General features: G+C 33.6%; 1 protein-coding gene across 1 annotated transcript in view; it reads right to left on the bottom strand.

Moving 5' to 3' along the window:
* Nucleotides 1-20,468, bottom strand: part of LOC141566919 (myosin-1) — a 35,070-nt gene extending 14,602 nt beyond the window's left edge. Inside the window, exons 1-22 of the mRNA XM_074312069.1 lie at nt 20,403-20,468; nt 20,097-20,142; nt 17,727-17,964; nt 17,501-17,644; nt 17,237-17,393; nt 14,652-14,679; nt 13,890-13,998; nt 13,705-13,797; nt 13,503-13,566; nt 13,214-13,312; nt 13,022-13,125; nt 12,810-12,948; nt 8,316-8,434; nt 7,636-7,785; nt 5,615-5,785; nt 3,480-3,789; nt 3,300-3,373; nt 2,111-2,198; nt 1,906-2,023; nt 1,134-1,257; nt 906-1,042; nt 482-737 (exon numbers count right to left, since the gene is read on the bottom strand). Coding sequence (XP_074168170.1) covers nt 482-737; nt 906-1,042; nt 1,134-1,257; nt 1,906-2,023; nt 2,111-2,198; nt 3,300-3,373; nt 3,480-3,789; nt 5,615-5,785; nt 7,636-7,785; nt 8,316-8,434; nt 12,810-12,948; nt 13,022-13,125; nt 13,214-13,312; nt 13,503-13,566; nt 13,705-13,797; nt 13,890-13,998; nt 14,652-14,679; nt 17,237-17,393; nt 17,501-17,644; nt 17,727-17,930 — 2,688 coding nt within the window. The 5' untranslated portion in view covers nt 17,931-17,964; nt 20,097-20,142; nt 20,403-20,468. The remainder of the gene's footprint in view (nt 1-481; nt 738-905; nt 1,043-1,133; nt 1,258-1,905; nt 2,024-2,110; nt 2,199-3,299; nt 3,374-3,479; nt 3,790-5,614; nt 5,786-7,635; nt 7,786-8,315; nt 8,435-12,809; nt 12,949-13,021; nt 13,126-13,213; nt 13,313-13,502; nt 13,567-13,704; nt 13,798-13,889; nt 13,999-14,651; nt 14,680-17,236; nt 17,394-17,500; nt 17,645-17,726; nt 17,965-20,096; nt 20,143-20,402) is intronic.
* Between the last annotated feature and the right edge of the window lie 2,876 nt (nt 20,469-23,344).

The following is a 23,344-nucleotide window of genomic DNA, read 5'->3' as shown; positions in this document are numbered from 1 at the left end:
GAAATTGAAGCAGGCTGAAATTAAAAGATTTAATGCCCAAGGTCATAAAGCTATCAAATGTCTGAGGTTGAATTTGAGCTCAGGTTTTCCTAATTTTAGATCTAGTGCTCTATCAACAATGCCACCTAGCTGCCTCAGAAATAGTAGCCCAGAGAAATCAAATTCAGTGGAAGAGTAATCTTTGAGAGTTAAGTGATGGACTTAAACTCCAGTACTCTGTCCAGTACATCATATTATCTCTGAGAATCATAGTTAAACCTTTCTGAATAAAAATACTTCTACTTTTTCTTTTAGGAAACAAATGATATTGAGTATGAGAAGAATCATTGACTTATGACTGCAGGAGATTTGACAATTAAATATTTAAGAAGTAGCAATATGAAAAGAAATATTAGATTTATTTTTTTAAAGATCTTTGAGTTGAAAAAACAAATATTTCTCGTTAAGACTAAGATTCAGTAAAGTGATATATAATACTCACAGATTGAACTTGGAGCTGCAAATCATTTTTTTCTTGCATTAAAGCTACCATTTTTTCTTCCAGCTCTTTCCTTTTTGCTTCTGCCTTTGCAAGGTTTTCTTTAGTTTTTTCAAACTCTTCCTTCATGTTGGCCATTTCCTTCTCTGTTTCTGCACTCTTGAGCAGAGGCTTGATTTTGAAATACAGCTTCATCCAGGGCCAGTGCTTGACATTCATGAAGGAACGGACATTGTACTGGATGCAGAAGATGGATTCTCTGTGACATGATGAAAATGCATATGTTTTTTGGAAAAAATTAGATGATATAAAAAAATCAATAAAATATACTTTAAAAATAAAATGTTAATAGGTCCAATGTAAAAATAGAACAGCAGATCAATTTTGACACTTGTGCCAAGTGGGCTAAATAAATGAATTCATTTACCTTCTTTCCACCATCTTCTGGTACTCCACTCTTGCTAGAAAACCACGACACATGGCTTGAGTTCGGGTAATAAGCTGTGCCAGCTTGTCATCTCTCATCTCCTCTAGGAGACCCAGAAGACCAGCTTTGAAGAAGACCTACATGAAAGAGTCATTAAAGATCATTGACTTCATTCTACAAAAAAGTAGAAACTGACTGGATCTGGTACAGATAGAATTAACATAGTACCTTGGTGTGGCCAAATTTATATTGAGTGTGGTCAATATCTATGGATCCAAGAAGTTTCTCAGAAGCCTTCTTGCTATCAATGAATTGTCCTTCAGGAATAGCACTTGCATTTAAAACTTTGTATCTGTTGAAGTTAAAAACACACACACACACACACATATGTATATATATGAAACTGCTACCATTAACTAATGGATCCTCTCTTCCCAGACCACTATAAAAATGGAGCAGATATTATGCAGTATAGTTTTGGATATACCACAATCGTATTCTCCTATTCATGGTTTTTGTTACATATAAAAAGTAGCTTAGGTCTCTAGAGTTAAAAAATCTGTTACTTATATTATATTGTATTGATTTCTCTCTTTTGCTATAAAATCATAAAGCTACAAGGTTTCTTTTCTATATAAAGCTAGAGTTACAAGTGAAATAACTTATCTAAATATACCAAAAAGAGAACCCTAAATAGTATGATGGATAGAGTACCAGACATGGAGTCAAGAAGACTTTTCTCACTGAGTTCAAATACACTTACTGGCTGTGTGACCATGGACAAGTTACTTAACCCCATTTGCCTCAGTTTACTCATGTTTAAAATGAGCTAGAGAAGAAAATGCCAAAACCACTCTAATATCTTTGCCAAGAAAAGCCCCAAACAACAACAAAAGGTCCCCAAAATAGTCAAAACTCTAGCTCCTCTGAAGCTACAGTAACCCTTTATAATGGTAAGTACCAAATACTTTAGAATAATTCAAAATGAAAAGAGAATGACCTCTGTTTGAAGTCAGCATAGATGATTCTGCTTGGGAATCCCTTCCGGCATATTCTGATGCCTTCTAGCACACCATTACACCTCAGCTGGTGAAGGACAAGTTCATGTTCCATAGCACCTAAAAGAATCAAACTGATGAAGTTACCATACCACAAAATAAAAAGCTAAAAGTCAAGCTGTGAATTTTAATTCTAGAGTTCCTTACCAGGAGTTTTGGTTTCATTGGGAATGATACAACGTACAAAATGAGGGTGAGTGCTCCTCAAATTGGTCATCAGTTTGTTTAAATTCTCCTAAGAGGTCATAAGAGAAGTATATATATATGGGAATTCATATATCATTTTATTCTTTTGCAGTTAACACAGGTAATTATTGTGATTTTTGACATTAATAGGAAGAAAAATATCCAAAAATTGTATCCAAAGTGACTCCAACAATTGTTCTGTCATTTACAACCTTTATGACCCCACTTAGCAAGTCACTTTATACATTTATGCAAATTTTCTCTTCTGTAAAGAGGGAATTAGACTAGTGGCCTCTAAATTGACTTCGATCTCTAAATCTCATCCTATTAATGCTATATTCTCTAATTTCCTTCTCTTTCCCCAATTTCCTAAGAATTACACAACCATATTTTAAAAATAATTTCTATTTTTCTAAGAATTTTTCTAGGTTTCAGTTCTCTAATTTGAAAAAATGAGAGAACAGTGATATTTAAGGCCCATTGCAGGTCTTAAAGTAAGATATTAATATACCATTGAATATTTCTGCAACCACCTAATTTCAACACTATGTCAACTTTCTAGTGAAATATAAATTTTTTTGTGGGTATGGAGTATGCTATTTTTTAAAGTTTTGTGTCCCTGGGACACAGGGATGTATATTAGATGCTTAATAAATATCTATTGAATTATAAAGAAAATAATCACCTTTGTTTGCTTATTGATTCCCAGCTTTTCATCTATCTCCAATCTTTTATTTCTCACTGCTGAAAAATTCTCTCTCTATTTTATTTTGATTTTCTCTATCTGTTCCTATCTGGACCAAGCCCTCCCTTCCCCATATAATCATGGTATCCTACTCATTTTAAGTATCAATACTTTATCAAATATATTAGTCCTACTATTTTTATCTTTATTTGTTGAGTTCTCTTCAAGCTTCCACTGCATCCCATGTTTCTATATAATCAGCCAATTAAATTAATTTGTTAACTTCTATCACATGCTAGACAATGTATAGATAAATATTTAATACATATACCCACACATATTTCTCTATAACAACATATATTCTAGTCCTCTAAATACTCTTTTCATTGAGTTTATTTTCTCTACAAACTATATGATAGTTTTTAGTTTTTTTGAAACATTATAAAATGCAAGTGAAAATTGTACCCTGAAAAGAGCTGACACAGTCTGGAAAGATGAACCCTTCTTCTTGCCACCTTTCTTTCCTCCACCACTAGCCTCTGAGGGAAAAGAAAATGCATATAATTAAAGGGTACTTCTTTCTATTAGGCAGTTGTAGCTAAAATCATGAAAATTTAAAGAAATATAAATTATAATAGTATTTACCTGCTTCAGCAGCAGCTGCTCCAGAAAAGAGGAAGGCCAAAGTTTTCATTGAGGATTTCTGGTACAATCCAACCACGGTCTCATTCAGGGGGTCCTTGTTCTTGTCCAGCCAACCAGTAATGTTGTAGTCCACAGTGCCAGCATAGTGCACCAGGGAGAAGTGGCCCTCAGCCTTTCCTTTGACAACCTTAGGTTTCTGGAAGTTGTTGGACTTGCCAAGATGCTGCTCATACAGCTTGTTCTTGAAAGAAGTGTCTGTTGCCTTGGGGAACATACACTCTTCTTCTAGGATGGAGAAAATGCCCATTGGCTGAAAGGAGGACAATAGATACATGATTGTAGTTTGATTTGAAGTTGAGATGAAAAATACAGCATGGTACAGTCTTAAGAACATTACACTTGCATTGTGAAAAGGCCTGTGTTAAAATCCTACTTCTGATTTTTCTATGCTGTGTGTACCTTTGACAAAGCTCTCCAACTTTTGTGTGCTTCAATTTCCTTTCTCATCTGTTGGACTTCTGACCTTCAATGTCCCTTCTAGTAATAAATGTATTATTCTCTGATTTGGTATGTATATATAGAAATAATATTGTGAATCCATTGATATTAATAAAGTTACTTTTTTCTTGATATGTTTGGGTGAGGTTGCAAGGATCTGCTATGCTTATTAAAAATTTATTGAAAGGCCTCATAATACAAGGTCCATATTTCCCAATTTCCACTAAAAAGTAACCTAGAATACCAAAAAATATTCTTAGCTACCCCCCTAAAAGATCAGAACATTCCATCCCATAAAGCCTCTTTTTAGAGAAAAAAAATCCTATCTTTCTTTCCTTCCCTCCTTCCTTCCTTCCTTCCTTCCCTCCCCTCCTTCCTTCCTTCCTTCCTTCCTTCCTTCCTTCCTTCCTTCCTTCCTTCCTTCCTTCCTTCCTTCCTTCCTTCCTTCCTTCCTTCCTTCCTTCCTTCCTTCCTTCCTTCCTTCCTTTCTTCCTTTCTTCTTGTCTATCTATCTACCTATCTATCCATCAATTTCATTCATCCATTTACCCACACATACACATATTTAAGTATATGAAGATTGCACTAATAGCTAATAATAAGTGCTAACATTTATAAAGTGCTGACTATGTGCAGCTACTGTCTTATGCATTTTACAATTATTATCTCATTTGATCCTTACAATCCTGGTAAGTAGTTGCTATTCTTACTTCCATTTTATAGCTGAAGGAACTGAGATAAATAGAAGCTAAGTGACTTGCCCAAGTTCACACAGCAAATAAATATTTATAGCTTGATTGGAATTCAGGTCTTCCCGAATCCATTGTGCCACTTAGCTTCCCCTAGAATACACATTCATAATATGTATGCATATATATATATATATACATATATACATATACACACACATATATACTTACATACATAAATAGAAAGTAAGAATCTGTTTAAAAATAACTAAATTGAAGTTTAGAGAAACAACTTTCTTAAAGTCACCTAGAACAAGTGGCACACTCAGGCCTCAAAACCATGTTATATATAAGAAGAACCATGGTATAAAAGATGAAGAGCTAGTCTGAGAATTAGAAAAACTTGAATTTAATTCAGATCTCTTACACACAATGCTGTGGGATCCTGGACAAATCATTCAATCTCTCAAGGCTGCAGATAACTTTCTAAAATACAGTAGGTTCATATGATTCTGGTAAGAGTTCCTTCAGCGGGAATTACCTATACTATGGCAATTACAAGCATAGTTCAAATTTAAATATGTATATATATATATATATATATAAATGTGTATTCATACAAATGTAAATATGTATATACATGTGTAAATATGTGTATATAAATGAGCATGCATACAAATATAGATATGTGCATAAATATGTAAAATATATATATGTATATCTGTCTGTATAGATATACATCTTGCTTGTAATATTGAAAACTAGGGAATACTAGAGGAAAGATTTTTGTTGTTGTTTTCATTTATATTTCAATTGTGAAGGAGGGGGGAAAAGAAAATCTTTAAAAATAGCATCATGTACCAAGATATTTTATTTCTCTTTCAATGACCACTGAACTTTTGAATGGAAGGCTCTTAAGCCTACAAATTAATCAATGGTCAAACACACCTTCTCAATGAGCTCAATACAGGCAGCCAGATCCATCCCAAAGTCAATGAACTCCCACTCGATGCCTTCCTTCTTGTACTCTTCCTGTTCCAGGACGAACATGTGGTGGTTGAAAAACTGTTGCAGTTTTTCATTGGTGAAGTTGATGCACAGCTGCTCCAGGCTGTTGAACTAAGTGAAGAGATACACAGAAGTATCTAATTTACATGGTATCATTAGAGAATGTTTTCCACACAAGTGGAATATTTTCCATATAACCTAAGGATCAAAACTTACGATATTTTAATTATTTGGGATAGAAATCATTCTAAACTTAGTCCAATCTCTTCCTGATAATTTATTCATCATTATGAAGATAAATTATAACATGAATTAAAGATCATGGGCAATATTAGTTCTAAGATACCATAACTATACAGTGATGCCAATGAAATATGCAAAGATAGATATATATGTATTGTGTGCATATATATACATATATATGCATACACACAAATATATCTCTGCTTGGAAGAGGGAGAGAGGAAGGGAGAGAGAATAGAATAAAATAAAATAAAATAAAAACTGCATAACAAGAGAACTAAAGAAAACCTAGAAGGAAGCAAAGAAAAAATAGATAACTCTGAACATAATATGTTGTGTTTATTAAATACTTTCTTGAAATGGAAACTTTGTATTTTGAATACCCCTATGTTCTGCTATGCATATGACAATTGGTTTTTTTTTTCTTTAATTATTTTGTATTTAAGTTTGAAATAAATAAATTTAATTTAATTTAAAAAGAAATAAAACAAAAAAAATTATAAAGAAATGCAAGGATGTTTATATTTATGCTCAATATCTATAGACTTCTGTGCTTCTTGAGTTCTTGCACCTGTTTTTAATATTTTTTCTCCCTATCAGTCTCTCAGCTGTCATCTCTTGTTTCTGTCTATTAAAATCAGACCTATCCTTCTAATCCACTATGTGTTTGGAAACAGATAACTAAAGTTATTATTATTGATTTTTTAAATAAAATGGGAATAAGAGCATGAGAGATTCTTCTATATATGAACTTTAGGATATGGACTATGAGACATTCCTCCTTCCATTATCTCCTAGATAATTTTATCAACATTTTTAATCTCTGGAAACCTCAGTTTCTTAAATCTGTAAAATAAAATAAGAGTTTGGTCCAGATCCTTTCCAGATCTCAATCCTATGTTCTGTTTTCTAGATAACTAAAGTTTTCTGATAAGTATCATCTTCATAAATGAGGCAAGTGTTACTATAATATTTGAATTATGAAATAGCTTTTATTTTTTAGCCAATATCCCTAAAGTGAAACACGATGGCATAACTCTATTATAGTGGCTGAACTGTATCCCAGCAGAGTAAACAGTCAAAATAATATTGTTTTTTTGTCACACAAATATAATTTTATAAATAATTCACTACTGTATTTCTCTCTGGATGATACAAAATCAGCAGTTCTCACACTCTTACATTCCTCTGATGATGATCACTCACTTTCTACCACTGCTTATTTACACTTCCATTAACATTTATTCAAACAATTTAGAGAACTTTACTCTTACCTTCTCAATTACTACCAGTGAAGTGTTCCTCAGTAATGTGATAGCTGTCTTAGTTATGCCATCTGCCTCCCTGGATTACACTTTCAACTCTTGACATCTTTGAACCAACTAACCACTTCTCTTAAAAAAAAATCACAAGTACTATTGAAATCGTTCTTCTGAAATCATTCTAGATTACTTATATTTCTTATGCCAAAGTGCTTGGAGGGTTGTGATATGTCACTAAGACAGATGGCTTCTCAGATTTTATATGTCTCAGCCAATTATTTGCTAAACTTTCCTCTACTCAGACAAGATTTGGAATTAGATTTGCTACTAAAACATATGGCTAATACCTGTGTCATACAGTGGGATTTTTTATCCTCTTTCAACCCTAATTTAGTTTAGGGTACCATGGAGAACAATTTCTAGAACCTACAAACTTCTAAATTGTTACTAACTCACATCAAAGATCTCAAAGCCAGCAATATCTAAGACTCCAATGAAATACTGTCTGGGTTGCTTGGTGTCCAACTGCTGGTTGATACGAGTGACCATCCACAGGAACATCTTCTCATATACAGCTTTAGCCAGGGCACCCACAGAATTGACCACCTGAAGTACAGATAAATCAGTCAACATAGAATTCCTGTCTTTATTAGAGAACTGTAAGGGATATTTATTTTGTATATATCAATGTTGTTGTTTGTCCTTCAATCTCAAAGACAACCATGACATCAGGGAGGTGATGCTATGACATGCAAGTGAATTGGGTGCATGTACATGTAATCACCACTAACAGTTTGTCAGTTCTCACTTTCATCTTTTACACCACTTAGTAAAATGCCTGATATATTTTCAGTTGTTTAGCCATTTTTCAGTTCAGAGACCCCCATTTGGAGTTTTCTTGGTGAAGATACTAGACTGATAAAGATATTTGACCACTTCTCCATACTGATATGTATTTGAGTACTTCTCCAGATCATTCTGTAGATAAGGAAACTGAGACAAATAGGATTAAGTAATTTGCACAGGGTCATACAACTAGTAAAGTATTCAAGACCAGAATCTAATATCTAATAGAGGTCTAATAAGTATTTGTTGATTGTTTGATAGTTAAATCTCTAGCTAAGAAACTAATTTACCTGCTGCACAGTCTGGCCTTTGGTGACATATTCATTGCCAACCTTTACTCTAGGGTAACACAGAGCTTTGAGAAGATCAGCAGAATTTAGACTTTGTAGGTAGGCAGCCTTGTCAGCAACTGTGGAGGAACAAAGGTAGTAATGATAAATGTAACAGGCCAAAGAAACCCATTTATTAAAGCAAACATTTTAAACCTCTAAAGCCTCATTGCATATAATATTTTTATATTGCTGATATCGTATATGTTACATGTATTGTAAATTGCATATCTTTTATCTGAAAATCAGCATAACTGGGTTTCACAAAATTTCAAGAACTTGATCAAATAATGAAAATGTTAGGGTCGTTGTTTTTTTTTGTTGTTGTTGTTTTTTTGTTTTTTTAGCAAGCCTTTTGTCATCCCTTATGAGTCCTTTCCTTACATATCCATGAGTTTTGAAATTCCTTTATCTCAGTTTATCACCCTATCTTTCCCATCACCTTTTTATTCTTAATCCTATTCTTTGTTCATACCATGACTTCCAATTCCTCTAGCTCTTAGGTTTTTTTCTCAGTCTATTACTCCTGCACTATTTATACTTTCTCTCTTTCCCCATCTTGACCACTTGGTGAGCCGGTTCAGCTCTACACACTATCCTTTTCTTCTGAGTTTTTGCTTCTTTATTCTATCACCAGTCTTGCTTGCCAAGCCCAGACTTAGATATTCTCACCCTCTGCTGCTTTTGTCCCTATTCACATTTTGCTGAACAAAGCTGGACAAAATCATTAAACTGTGCTGAATCTGTTACAATTTTTTTACACATAATCTCAGTTGGTGCTAATTGAAAAAGGCAGTTTTTTTATACTTCTCAAACTGATTCACTAACTCATTCACCATAGTGTCTTTTCCAGACCATTTCTTTGTTCCTCAAACTTTTTATTGCTCCCCTTGCAGATGTCCATCAATTGGGGAATTGCTCTACAAATTGTGGTGGGTTTGAGATTTAGCAATTGGGATACATGGGCACATTTGTAGGTAAGAGGGAAACAGAGAGACAGAGAAAATAGTAGTGTTCTCAAGAGTAAGAGGATTATGATAGAATACTATTGTGCAATAAGAAATGGTGAGCTGAATGCTCTCAGAGGTATTTGTAAAATGATCAGTTGGGAATGACAAAACTATTCTTAGCAACACAATGATCCAAGACATCTCTAAGGGACTTATGATGAAAAAATTCTATCCATACCTACAGAAAGAATTGATGTAGTCTGAATACAAATTGAAGCATTTTTCAAAACTTTCTTTTTCTTGAGCGTTCTTTTCCCCTATGTTTTCTTTTACAACATAACTATCATGGAAATGTATTTCATGACTACACATGTGTAACCTATATTGAATTGCTTTTTTTTAAAGTTTTAAAAATGAATGTTAAAAATTATTTTTACATATAACTGAGGAAAAAAAATTTGAATGGATCTATAGCTCCCCTCCTCCAACTATCTCAGCTTAGTATTTTATATCAAGGATCACTGAAAAAATTGAGGACATTTACTGAATCTTTAATTCTTCCTCCCCTTAATCTCACACAACCCAAATGTTTTCTACCACTCTCTTTCTTCTCCATTGTCTCAGATGAAGATATGGCCCTTCTTCTTGACCTATGAAAACCCCTTTACATCCAGATTACTCCTATTGTCACTAATCTTCAATCTTTTCCTTTCTATTAACTACTTTTCTGTTACCTATAAATGTGCCCATCTCTTTCAAATCTCAAAAAATTCTCATGATTAATCAGTCTTCACCAAATATTATTTTATATCCTTTGTGGCTAGATGTCTTTAGAAAATTATTTATAAGTTGTGCCTCCACTTATTTTACTCTCACTTTCTTATTAATTCTCTGTGTTCTGGCTTCTGAACTCAACTGAAATCATTCTCTCTATAATTACCAGTGATCCCTAAATTGCCAAGTATCATGCATTTTTCTCAAATTTTATCCTTCTTGACTTTTCTGTAGTCTTCAATACTGAGTCATATTCTAACCTTGATATTCACTTCTCTCTAAATTTTCCTGATACTGCCTTTTCCTGGTTCTTTCACCTATTTGACCTCTCCTTCTTAGTCTTCTTTTTCTTTATCCAGGTCACTCTTGCTTGGAATAGATATTCCATAAGACTCATCTCCATGGACATGATACTTGAGATGTGTTTATCTAACTCTTATCTCTCTTCTGACCTCCAATCTTGCATTTCCAACTGCCTATTGGACATCTTGAACTGGATGTTCTGTAGACATTTAAATTTCAACATGTTCAATATTGAACTCTTTATCTTTCCTCAAAACCCTCCTTTCTTCCTAATTTTCCTCTTACTGTTGAGAACTCTACATTCTCTCTGTCATCTAGGCTTAGATATCACCCCTTGACTCCTCAATATCTCTCATCCTTATAAAATTCATTGCTAAGTCTCATGGATTCTACTTTGTAACATCTCTCATAGATGCTGCCTCCTCTTCTCTGACCTACTTCCACCCTGATGTAAGTTCTTATTACTTCAAGCCTGAAATATTATAATAGTATTCTAAATATTCTTTCTTCTTTGAGTATCTCCCCTCTTCAGTGCCTCTTTTCAGCTACTAAAGTGACAGATCTGACAGTCATTTCCCTATTCATTTAAATCCAGGATCTCCTTTTAATTTCAGAATCAAATATAAAATCCCTTTATTTCCTTTTTAAAAAAAATTATTTATTTTGAGCTTAAAAAATAAAACAAGCATTTCAATAACACAGTAAAAATAAAAAAGATAATTTTTATATGCAACTGCAATTCTATTATGTAGAACTTGCTATTCCTTTTAAATTTATAAAAAAATTATGAAACTTGGTTTTTCTTCTTTTTTTCCCTTTTCATTCTCCTCTCCACTTCCCTAGAACTGGCTGCCATAAGACACAAATACACACACACACACACACACACACACACACACACACACACACAAAAACACTTAAAATTATTCTATGCATACTTCTATTTATCAGTTTTTTCTCTGGATTCAGATAGTGCTTTCCTTCATATGTTCTTTTCAGTTAATTTTGGTATTTATAGTAGTTGAATGACTTATTCACTCAAAATCCTTATTTAAAACAATATTACTGTTTACTATTTAAATGTGCTCTTGGTTCGGTTCATTTTATTCTTCCTTATTTTATGCAATTCTGTGCTTTTTTTGAGATCATTGAGCTCATCATATGAGTTGGTAGTGATCAGTAGCATTGTGATTCCACCACAATTATATCATAATTTGTCTAGTATTTATATTGATAAAATATTTCCCTTTAAAATCCTTCATACCTTCTATCATCCCAGTGCTATTCTATCTCACTCTTCTTACTCTCTTATTCTCCATGACTCTGGCTTCCTTGTTTTTCATTGCACAAAACATACCATTTTTTCCAACTCCATACATTTTTGCTGGGGTTCCTTCATGCCTGATGTTCTCTCACTCCTAATCTCTTCTTTCTGTCTTTTTCTGGTTTCCCAATGAAAATCTTTCTAGAAAGAAGATTTTGCTGGTCTCCCTTAATGCTAGTTCCTTTCCTTTAAATTTATTTCTAATTTGTCATTTATATAATCTTTTGTACATAATTGCTTTGCATATTGTCCCATCCTCACCTCTTTCAGGGCAGGGACTGTTTTTATTTTAGTTTTTTATCCCCAATGCTTAGTAGAGTGCCTAACACATAGTGGGTGTTCAATAAATGCTTATTGATTTGACTTTATGAATATCTACTAAATCAAATGAGACAATCTAGTTAAAGTGTTGTATAATCATGGAAGTACTATTTAAAGTTTTTTTGTAATTATTGTTGTTGTTAATATGGGGGGATTGTTTCACATAGTAGTAAACAACTGATATCAAAGTTAAAAAGATATTAGTTCAAGTCCAGACAAAAAATAATAACAAAGTAATTATTATTAGAACTGTGTGAAATGAGAGATCACTTCTAGATCACTTCTACTAATGTAGTTATAGATACCTGAAAACACTGAATTATTGATGGTCTTGAAGGCCTGCAAGGCTTTCAAAAGAGCCTTTCAAAAACTCCTGACCAATTTTATAATTGATTCAAATATACTCATATACATTGCTTTATATGGGAATCATGGGATTTTAGAGTTGGAAAGAAATCTTAAAGAACATTTAGCCGTGGCAAAATGGGCAGAGCACTGGTTCTGAAATCAGGAGGATCTGAGTTCAAATCTGACTTCAGATATTTAAAACTTCCTGACTATGTAACCCTGGACAAGTCACTTAACCCCAATTGCCTCAGCAATATATATATATATATATATATATATATATATATATATGTGTGTGTGTGTGTGTGTGTGTGTGTGTGTGTGTGTGTGTGTGTGTGTTGTGTGTGTGTGTGTGTGTGTATATGCAGTTAAGGATCAGTTTCTTTTCCAGTTATATTTCCAATCTCTTAAAGTAGATGAGAATTTAGTTAATACCTTCAGTACCATCTGGCTCAGCTTGTTCCTCTCGCTGCTTTTGCTTGAATTTCATGTTCCCATAATGCATGACAGCCCCAGTAAGCTTGTAAATGGATACTTTTTCATCAGCACTAAAGCCCAGGATATCAACAGCACTCTGCAAGACATTTAGTTCTGTGAAGATCATATACTAGAAAATTGGTTAATTTTGCTCTGCATCATTTACTTACATCAGTAGCAATTAGCTCTTCCTGGTCATCAATGCTGGGAACAGTGATCTCTCCTTGACTGACAAAGGCATAGTCATATGGGTTGGTGGTGATCAGTAGCATCTCTATAGTAAAGAAAGAATATATGTCTTAAACATTGGAAAACATTAAAATGTTGTTTAAAAGATGTTATCTTTCTTCCTTGTTAATTACCAATCAATTCTGGTTTCTTGTTTGACATGATCTGATAAAATATGTGGTAGCTTCTTTCAGCCTTTAGCTGGAAAGTAACCCTAGACTTCTCCAGCAGATCTAAAAGAAATATATATTTAACAGAATCACAAATTAATAAAGTTCAGATTACACAAATTTATAAATTTCATTATTTAAAGCAGTAGAATATGTCAGGATATTCAAGCAATCAATTGTAATCAGCTGAAATTCATTTACCTCTTGGACTATTATTCAAATATACTTCAAGTGGTTTATTCTAATCACTTACATGTTTCAATGTCAGCTGAAGCCAATTTCCCAGTAGTGCCAAAGTGGATCCTAATGAATTTACCCTTGAAATTAAAAAAAAAAAAGTATAGCTATAAAAAAATGGAAAGCAAGCAAATATATTTATTGAATTGTTGATTATGCTACTGAAATACATACTAGAGACATATCTCTAGTAATTCTGAAGGAACCAAAAAACTTACAAATCGAGAGGAGTTATCATTCCTCACAGTCTTAGCATTGCCAAAAGCCTCCAGCAGTGGATTGGCACTAATGATTTGATCTTCTAGTGTCCCCTAAAGAGGAACAAATTATGATGTTGGGGGCTTTGTACATACATCTGAAAGCACTGCAAAAGGTTTCATTCTAACTCTGGTAATGGACTCACCTGCATCTTTCCAGGCTCTTCCTTCTTCTTCTCCCCAGTTACTGCAATTGTTGCAAAGTACTGGATGACACGTTTGGTGTTGACAGTCTTTCCAGCACCAGATTCTCCACTGCCAAACAATAATCATAAGTTTAAGATTTTCAAGAACTTCATTCAGAGAAACAGTAGAGTTGCCCTAAACTAGACCAAACTAGATTCATCTTTCTCTTATTGGAAAAAATAAAAACTTGAATTCCAGTCGATGATGCTACTTTGTCCTAGCCTTTCTTCTTGGGCACTTGACATCATTACTTCATGCTTATTAGAAATAGAAAAAATATGGAACTAGTCATGGCTTTGGTCAAGAAGGGAAAGAGAGATGTATAAGACAAACATTGCTTACCCCCATTATGGTCCTTACCAAAGTAATTTTGTTCTCTATTTTATCAATGTACCATAAAATTTATCTGTGCCACTCATAATATAATAATAGCTAGCATTTATGTAGCTATTAAAGGTTTGCAAAGTTCTTCACAAATGGTAACTTATTTTATCCTCCTCTTCTCTCTGTCTTTCTGTCTCTGCCTCTCTCCCTCTCCTCTTAACCATAAGTTTACATTCAAATGAAATCTAAAACAGATAAAGATCAAAATTGCTGTGCAGACTATTCTGATTCTGCCCCCGTTTTGCTAAATAATTGGAGAAAATTTCTACTTCTTTTATGTCTCATTTTCACAATTGCTAAAATGCCTCATTCATTGATGTTAATATAAAAATACTTACGTGATTAAAATAGACTGATTCTCCCTGTCTGAAAGATAAGAGAAAGTGAGAGGTATTTAGTAAGTGCATAATCCACATGTACTAATAGCCTGGCAAACAAGCATTTTGACTGCCAATAGAATGGTGTATTGGATTTCAGGATTTCATTTGAGCATCTAAACTTGGGAATATTCACTCCTTTGATTTATTCTCCTAGGCTATTGTAGTAGTCTGTGAACAACTATTTATTAAATATTGGCTATGCCAAACACTGTGTTAAGTGTTGGACTACTAAGAAAGGCAAAAACACAGTCCTTGCCTTAGGAAGCTTGTATTTCAATGGTGGAGATAACATGTAAACAGCTAGGTTGATAGAAAATCTAAACAGTCTACATAAAAGACACTCTAAGAAATGAAGTCATTAGCAGCTGGGGTGGAGGAGTATGATGAGGAAGAAGAAATCAATGAGTAGGTGAAGTTTGAGTAGAGTCTTAAAGGAAGACCAAATGAAGACTTAAAGGGGGACCAAAGAGTAGAGATTAGGAGACATTCTAAGCAAGGAGAACAATAGGAGAGAAAATAAGTGTGTGTTTAAGGAATAGCACATGATCTAGAGCTGCTGGAACAGTCTATGAAAACTAACAAAATGGGAAAGAGAGGTCATAAAAAGCCAAATAAAGAAGTTTGTATTTAGATCTAGGTATGATAGAAAATCTCAGGAGTTCCTTCACCAGAATGCTCTTTCTAAATCTAATTTCACTTCTTGTCCTAATTCTATTTCTATCAGAGATGCTGAAGTAGCCTTCTAATTAGACTTCTTGTTCTCCCCATATACATGTAAAAAATAATCTACGGTCATATATTTGATCACATCTATTCCATACTTAAAAACATAAAGTACACAGTCATGTGTTTAATTCCAGTGGAAGAACAGAAGGGGCAGCTAGATGGCACAGTGAATAGAGTACTAGACCTGGAGTCAGGAAGACCTGAATTCAAATTCAACCTCAGACTCTACTAGCTGTGTGACTCTGGGTAAGACTGTTAACCTTGTCTGCCTCACTTTTCTCATCTGTAAAATGAGCTGGAGAAGGAAATGGCAAACCACTCTAGTATTTTTGCTAAGAAAGCCCCAAATGGGATCACAAAGAGTTGAATATGACTAAAATGCCTAACAACCACAAATAATGAAAGGAAGTACAAAAGAGGTAATTTTAAAACGTCATTATCTTCCTGATAATCAGAATTATCTAAAAGTGGAAGGTGTGCCTCAAACTTTGTTAGGTTTCCTTTCATTGAAGATCTTTAAAGCAGAGGTCGGATGACTACTTGATGGACATGTTACAGAGAAGACTCTTTGGGTATATTGAATTAGATGGGCACTGAGATCCCTTTCTAACTTAAACATTATTCTATAAGTCTGTGAATGTAGTTGAAGGTACTAATCTTGACCTCTTCTATATGAATATTCCAGGCTTATGAAGAGAGCTTAAATTATCTTTTCTTTTTAATGGATTGAAGCCTACAATATAATTCATTTTAATTCTATCCTCTCACAAATTTACAGATATATAAAGAAAAATTCTACATTTTAAAAACAAAATTCTTTACTACCTGAATGTGGGTGTGTCAATTTTTATTTCAAAATCTCCTATGTGTGGTGAAAAAAGCATAAAATAGTTAACTCCTTAAGCACACACACACACACAAAAAACCTAGCTCATTTTAGTTTAATTACATACTAGATCACCAGAATTATTATCTAGTTGTCACTTGCAGGCTTAAATTACACATAAAATTAACATAGAGAGTTAGGAGCATAGGAAGATCCTAGGAGTCAGAACTGGAAAAGTCTTTAGATATAATCTTGTTCAGCTTCCTTACTTTATTGGTGAAAAAAATAAAGGCTAGAGAGAAGTGATCCTCCCAAAGTCACACAGAGAGAACTGTGTGATAAAGGGCAGGGCTGTCATTTGAATCTAGGATTCTAGATTAAAAAGCCTGGGCTCTTTGTATTGCATGTCCCTGACTGATTAGATGACAAGATATTAAGTCATATTTGAGCTAATCAGCTTAGTTGCTAGTGCTTAGCAAAATGTGGTGCTAATTCATGGGACTAAAATTGGGAATTTTATCTCCATGTAGACCAATTAGCTTCCCAGAGGAAGCAGGAAGAAACTCCATTTCTTAACCATATTCTATACTCTACACCTGATCAATCATCTCACAAATGTTTTAGGTCAAAAGCAAGACCAAGTGGGAGAAAATAGATGGATCATACTACACATAACCACTACTGGAAAGCAATCCAAAGCTTATGTGTCCTTTTCAAAGTAGACTAATGATGTATCATCTTCATAATGTAATAAAACATTTTTGAAGAACTCTTAAAATTTCCAAAAATTGATGGCAAATAAGTAGTTTAAATTCTTAAGAGATTTGGCTTAAATAATAACATTCTGATTCTATTCTAATAGTGTAGGTTATTTCTTACTCTGAATCCCGTTGTTTGCTTATTTTTTCAGAGGGCACAAAATTTTAGATACTATAAGACACTAGTTGTAATTGATGACACAACCAGTTTTACAAAGAACTAAATCACTCACCAGTTAACATGAACTGATATGCATTGTCAGAGATAGAAAAGATGTGGGGAGGGGCCTCCTGACGCTTTTTGCCCCTGTAGGCAGTTACCACCTCTGCATTATATACTGGTAGCCACTTGTAGGGATTAACAGTGACACAGAAGAGGCCTGAATAGGTCTGCATGAAAAAAGGAATTAGAAGTAAATAACAACCAATGAAGTAATTAAGTAAAATGAAATTTTTCAAGGGGATAACTGAAAAGGAACTCTTGATAATTTACTCACGTAGATCATCCAAGCTGCATAACGCTCTTTGAGGTTATACAAGACGGCTGGCTCATGCAGATGAGTCATCATGGCCATATCCTCAATCTTGTCATATTTGGGAGGGTTCATGGGATACACCTGATCATCTTTAACAGTCACGGTCTATTAGGAAAATAGAATAAGAAATATGAAATAAACGAAATAGATACAAAACAGGTGGGATAACTACAGAAAACTTGCTCACCGTTCCTCCTTCTGTCTTCACTGTCACCTTTCCAGTTTCCCGACTCTGAACAACAGCCTTTACAAATGATTCTTTAGGATCCACCACAAAGACAGATGACTTAGCATCAAAAGGCTTGTTCTGGGCCTCGATCCTTTCCTTTTCGGATTTCCGGAGGAAAGGAGCAGCCTCTCCAAAGATCGCCATTTCAGCATCCGAACTCATGGTTGCAGATTATTTGTGCCTCCACAGTAGAGGACTTTGAAAGAGGGAAAAATGATTGGAAAAGGAAATTTCAGGATTTGAACTTGATTCCCTTATCAGTTTATCTCTAAGTATAATGTTGTTCATGTATAATCCCCTGGGTTTGTTTCAGGTGAAATGTTAATCCCAGGTGCCATTTGCTAGTGTGGTCAGAAACCAGTCATGCCTTTGGAATGAGACAGTGAATTTTGGCTCACCTACTGTGACATTTTTAAACTGCTTTTCCTGCATCATTTGTCATAGCATCACTTCATAACTATGGTTGCATGAAGTGCCATGAAATGAGAGCAGCTGCTTTTCCAGTAACTTATGTTGAAAATTAAAACCTCAAAATATTTATTTCTCTCTAAGTTTATCTTTCTTTGGCTTTTTCATGTATATTTGCATTTCCAAGTAGACCATATGCTCCTTGAGGACAGGGACTATTCTTTCACTTTTTTTTTTTTTGTGCATTCCATAATTCCCAGAGTAGTACTGAGTACTTGGTATATTCTCTCTCTCTTTTTTAAAATTAATTTTATATTATAAAATTTCTGGTATATTCTCAATATATACTTTGAGAATTGAAAATAGAAACAATGAAAATAATAGCAATTATTTTGTTCTCAATGAAAGCTCTTTCATTAAGATAATTGTTTTGTTAAAGGCTGTATTGTCTGAAGAAAGATTGTTATGTTTTTCCATTGGTTAGACAACTTTTACAGTTTTCTTATGTTAATATATCTTACTTTTATGAAACACATTATATTTTGTAAATATTTGTTTCTCAGCAAGAGAAACAATATACATATTGTTCCCCAAGAAACAATAAATTTAGAGCATATGTACACATAGAAATATATATTTGTTAAGCATTTTTATTACATATATTGGACATAGTTTAATCTAATTCTAAATCTATGATCTTAAGATCTAAGGTAGAATGTAATATGAGTAAGAGAAACATTCAGATGAAGCTTTCTAGGAAAATTTGAGAAGGAAAGAAAGTAGAGCTCAGAAAGGTGATTGTTGTTGTTATTTAATGTGTCATTGTCCCTTTATTATAGATGTGGAAATTGAGTTCAGAGAAGCTTTAATTACTTGACCATGGTGATCAACCAATAAATATAGGAACACAGGCTTGTACCTCAAGTTTTGACTCCAAAAATAGTATTCTTTCTGTTGAATCCCATGGCCTCTTCTTTATAGATCCTTCACATTTGTTACTTAAAGAATTATTATGATATTTTTTTTGTTCCAGTGTTTGCTTTCCTGCTGTTGCCTTGAGTATCTCCATTTTTAAAAAGATTTTTTCCCTTTCAACTTTAAATTCCATTCATCATTTTTTGACATTACTACAGAGGATTTTGGTAGAACTCTAATATTGCAATTATTTTCTCCAGAGTAATTTTCTTAAAGACTTTATAATGTCATCCCATTGATGCTAAACAGAGTAATGTAAAGATGATAAGATTAAAATTACTTATCTTCTACCTTAGCTTCATAAATATATTTAGCTTCATTTTACTCATAGAGAATCAAGAAATAGTTTTAATTTATATTTTGCAAGGTCACTGGAGAATTCAGCATTATATTTTCATTTATTAGATCTCATCTCTAGAAATTTAGGTTTAAACCATGAATTTGACATAAGGCACTTTTGGCTAAAACTATATAAAATGCCAGTTATAAATGCACTTCCTCTTCAAGTAAGGAATAACATTTCAGAATATAACAATTTTCTGTTCCTTATAATTTAATCATCAAAATAATATTGTATTAAATGTTACTTTCATGATAGAAACAAAAATGCATACTAAATGTTTGCTTGTGTGGCAATATTTTATGAGTGATGAGAAATCTTCCCAGAAGTCTCAATTGCCTCTTTGTGTTTTAATTTCTGAACATTCATTAAAAAAAAGAAAGAAAGAAAAGAAAAGAAAAAAAATATATGTTTAGATGCAATAGCATCAGGCATTTAGGGATGCAGAAGAACATGCTTTTATTGTTAGCAGGTATCCTCCTCTACATTCCACTTCATGGGGTCCCACTGCTCTTTTCCACATCTATATAATAGGGATAATAAAACTCACATGATGGGAGGAAAAGCAACCTCTCTGAACCCATGGAATAGAAATAGGATCTTACCTTTTATTTTTACAGCTGAAGAAATCAAGCTTGAAAGAGGTCAGAACTGTGAGAGAAAGAATAAGTTCTTTCTAATTGACTTATTCAAGCCCCAGCAATTGCCTAGCTTTAAAATATGAACCTTTGAAAATGACTGGGAACATTAAAATACCTAATTAAAATCCTTACAGATCAAGTTGATATTGTACTGAAAGGAGTGCCAGAAGCAGTAGGAACAAGGATGAAAGGCATGCAAGTGGACAGCCAGAAATGCTTTCCCTGATTCCCATCCTTTGCAGACACAGAGCTATCCTCAGACAGACTTACCTTGAAGCTTTATGTGGAAGGACAAGTCATTCTCATTCCACAAGGCACTTTTATAGGATTAAATATGGAAAATATGTAGCCTCCTCCTCTTTCTTAAGTCAAAACATTTTTGGCAAAACTTTTTTTTGGCAATCTAGTCTCCTAGCATAATTCTCATTCATATTAAAGATGTTTGGATATAATTAGAAATATTTTATCCCATACTGGGTAAGTATGTGAATCAATCTCCTATAAATAATTCAGGAAGGGAGCAATCTGAAAGTGATCTGAGAGTCTATGTTGTTATAATGGAGGTGTTGTCTAACATAGAGCTTGGTCAAGGATTAAGATCTCCGGATTTTGTTGCCTACTGTATTCAATTCACAGTGTTGTCTTTTTCAAACTTTCAAAATTTCTAAATAATTGCAAACATATTTTGGGGGAAAGTTTGTATTCTTTGCTAATAAAAATATATGACTTTTTCCCATGAAGAAAGAGACTTTATTTTGTTTATTTTCTTTATTTAAAAATAAATATAGAAGTTTAAGTGAAGAAAACTAGTTAAGATAGACCTCCTTTTTTATTGGTTACCCCTGAAAAGAGTCCCCAAAACTCTTTTCATAGTTGCTTAACCATGTTTAATCATTTCATCCTCATTTGCCAGCTTTCTTTAAGATTGTCTTTGATGTCTGCAATGCTCTCCCAGTAAGATCACAAATTTTTCTTTGCTCCTCATTAACCAAGCAGCTTGAAGAATATGACTTTTATAAGCCTTGAATAAGAAATTTCCTTCTGCTATTTCTTTGCTGAAGTATGCAATATCCATGACTCTCCCTCCCTTTTTCCTGAATCAGATATTATTCTTTCTTTTCTGCTACTATGGTTAAATACCTATGTAATACAGAGCATATCTCTTGGTTTATGTGGAGAATATCCGATGATAAATGTACCTCATTTGGCTTTTCTGGAAACCTCCAAGATCACTTAAATTCACTTTTATTAAACTAATACACTACACAAAGTGGATGCATTTTTAAAGTAAACCATTTAATCAGAACTGAAACAATTATCAAAGGAATAAGGATCTATTCCAAGACTCCTACTCAGACATGGGAAAGGGCATGTAGTTCTTTAAAAATATTTCTTTACAAATATTATCCAATTTTATCTTCAAAAAAAGCCCAGGGAAGTAGGTGCTGTTATCTCCATTTTATAAATGAGAAAACTGAAATTAAATGACATCTGAGGTTTCATAATCTGAGGTGGAATTTGAACTCATCTCTTCCTAAATTCAGGTCCAATGTTTTATCCACTGTGCCACTTAGCTGTTTATATAGCTATAGTAACTAGACTGAAGTTTGTTTGGGGTGAGGATATAGAGAATGTAATTCATACAGCATCTAGAACTCGCCACTCACATTGTCTATTGTTTTTTTCCATCTCTACCTACTACAGATGGAGATCCTCTTTCAGCTCCCCTCTTTTCATCTCAAAAGCCATTAATCAGGCTGAACTGCTGCTGTATCTCCTTCTATCTCAAGTATTACCATAATTGTTTCTTCCTTCATAGCTTCACCTCCTTCTGTAAAGTCTCCACACACCAATGAAAGTTGGTGCTTCATGGCACAATTACCCTGTATACAAACACAAAACCTTATAAAAATAAAAAAAAATGAAGTCCTGAGGAATACACTGGCTTGTTCCTCACAGGAAATGTATCCCTATGATATCTGAAATTAGATACCTAGAAACACTGGTTGTAAATGTTAGCCATAAAATGTTGGAGACAAAATGTAGAAATTATTATAATCCAACTTCTGAGAGTAACACTAACTCCTCCAAGGTCACATGATGAATTAATAACAGAATAGCCAACTTCAGCACAACATGGTTTTCCAATTCCCTCTCCTCTTCACTGTTTCATTATAATGCTAACCTATTTTCTGTAAAGAAAAAAATACTTTCAGGGCAGCTAGGTGGCACAGTGAATAGAGTACCAGCCCTGAAGTCAGGAGGACCTGAGTTCAAATCTCACCTCAGACACTTTAACACTTCCTACTTGTGTGACCCTGGGCAAGTCACTTAACCCCAATTGCCTCAGCCAAAAAAAAAAAATACTTTCTTTAGACTGTAAAGGACAAATTTATAGTCCTTATTTTAAATATCTCCTAAATGGTGCCACTAAAATAAAATTCTTCTTTCCTTCTATACATGGAAATGGAAAAGTTCTAGTTAGCTGACTTCTTCTACTTCCTGGAGCTGTAGCTCTCATGAACTCAGATTAAAAATCTAGTTTCCTCTAAAAATATCACTGATTTATCTAGCTCCAGATTCAATTAATATTCTGATATTGCCTTACTGTAGTAAACTTCTGATTAGTTGACTTAGAATGGATTTTTAATAGTTAAAGTTGCCATTCATTAATGTCCAAGCTGCCTCAGTGCTTTGAATGTAAGTTCTGAAAGGAGACAGTCTATATATTTCAGTGAAAGTGGGCAATATTTTAGGCAATAACCGTGGCTATGCAGCCAATGCTTAATTATAAAAATGTTTAATATCTAAATGAGAATGCTTTAGTATGTGAGCTTGATGAAAGTTATCAAGAGAATCGTTGTGAAGAAAGGGTATATAGCTCAGCCTTTGTGTACACATATAAGTAGGGCCAGACTGCATGTAGACTTGAAGTCTCAGAAAACCATGATGGGAAGTTCCAGTGAGTTTATCAGCTAAATTGAATTATGTGAGAAATAGATAAAGAGAAGTGAAAAAAATCACACTAAGATTTCAGGTCAGTGAGGTATATATCTTTCAGTCTATTAAATTTTGCCATTATCACCTTGTCATATTAACACTAACAATAAAAGGAAAAATTTCTTATTTAGCTAAGAAAATTATAAATGTCAAGTAATAAGTACTTGACATTTAAATAGATAAGAGGAAAATCAATAGATTTCCTGCTCATA

The sequence above is a fragment of the Sminthopsis crassicaudata genome, chromosome 4 (genome assembly GCF_048593235.1).
Source record: "Sminthopsis crassicaudata isolate SCR6 chromosome 4, ASM4859323v1, whole genome shotgun sequence".
Taxonomy (NCBI): Eukaryota; Metazoa; Chordata; class Mammalia; order Dasyuromorphia; family Dasyuridae; genus Sminthopsis; species Sminthopsis crassicaudata.
Note: the sequence above shows the minus strand (reverse complement) of the source record. Positions and strands in the feature narration are given on the sequence as shown.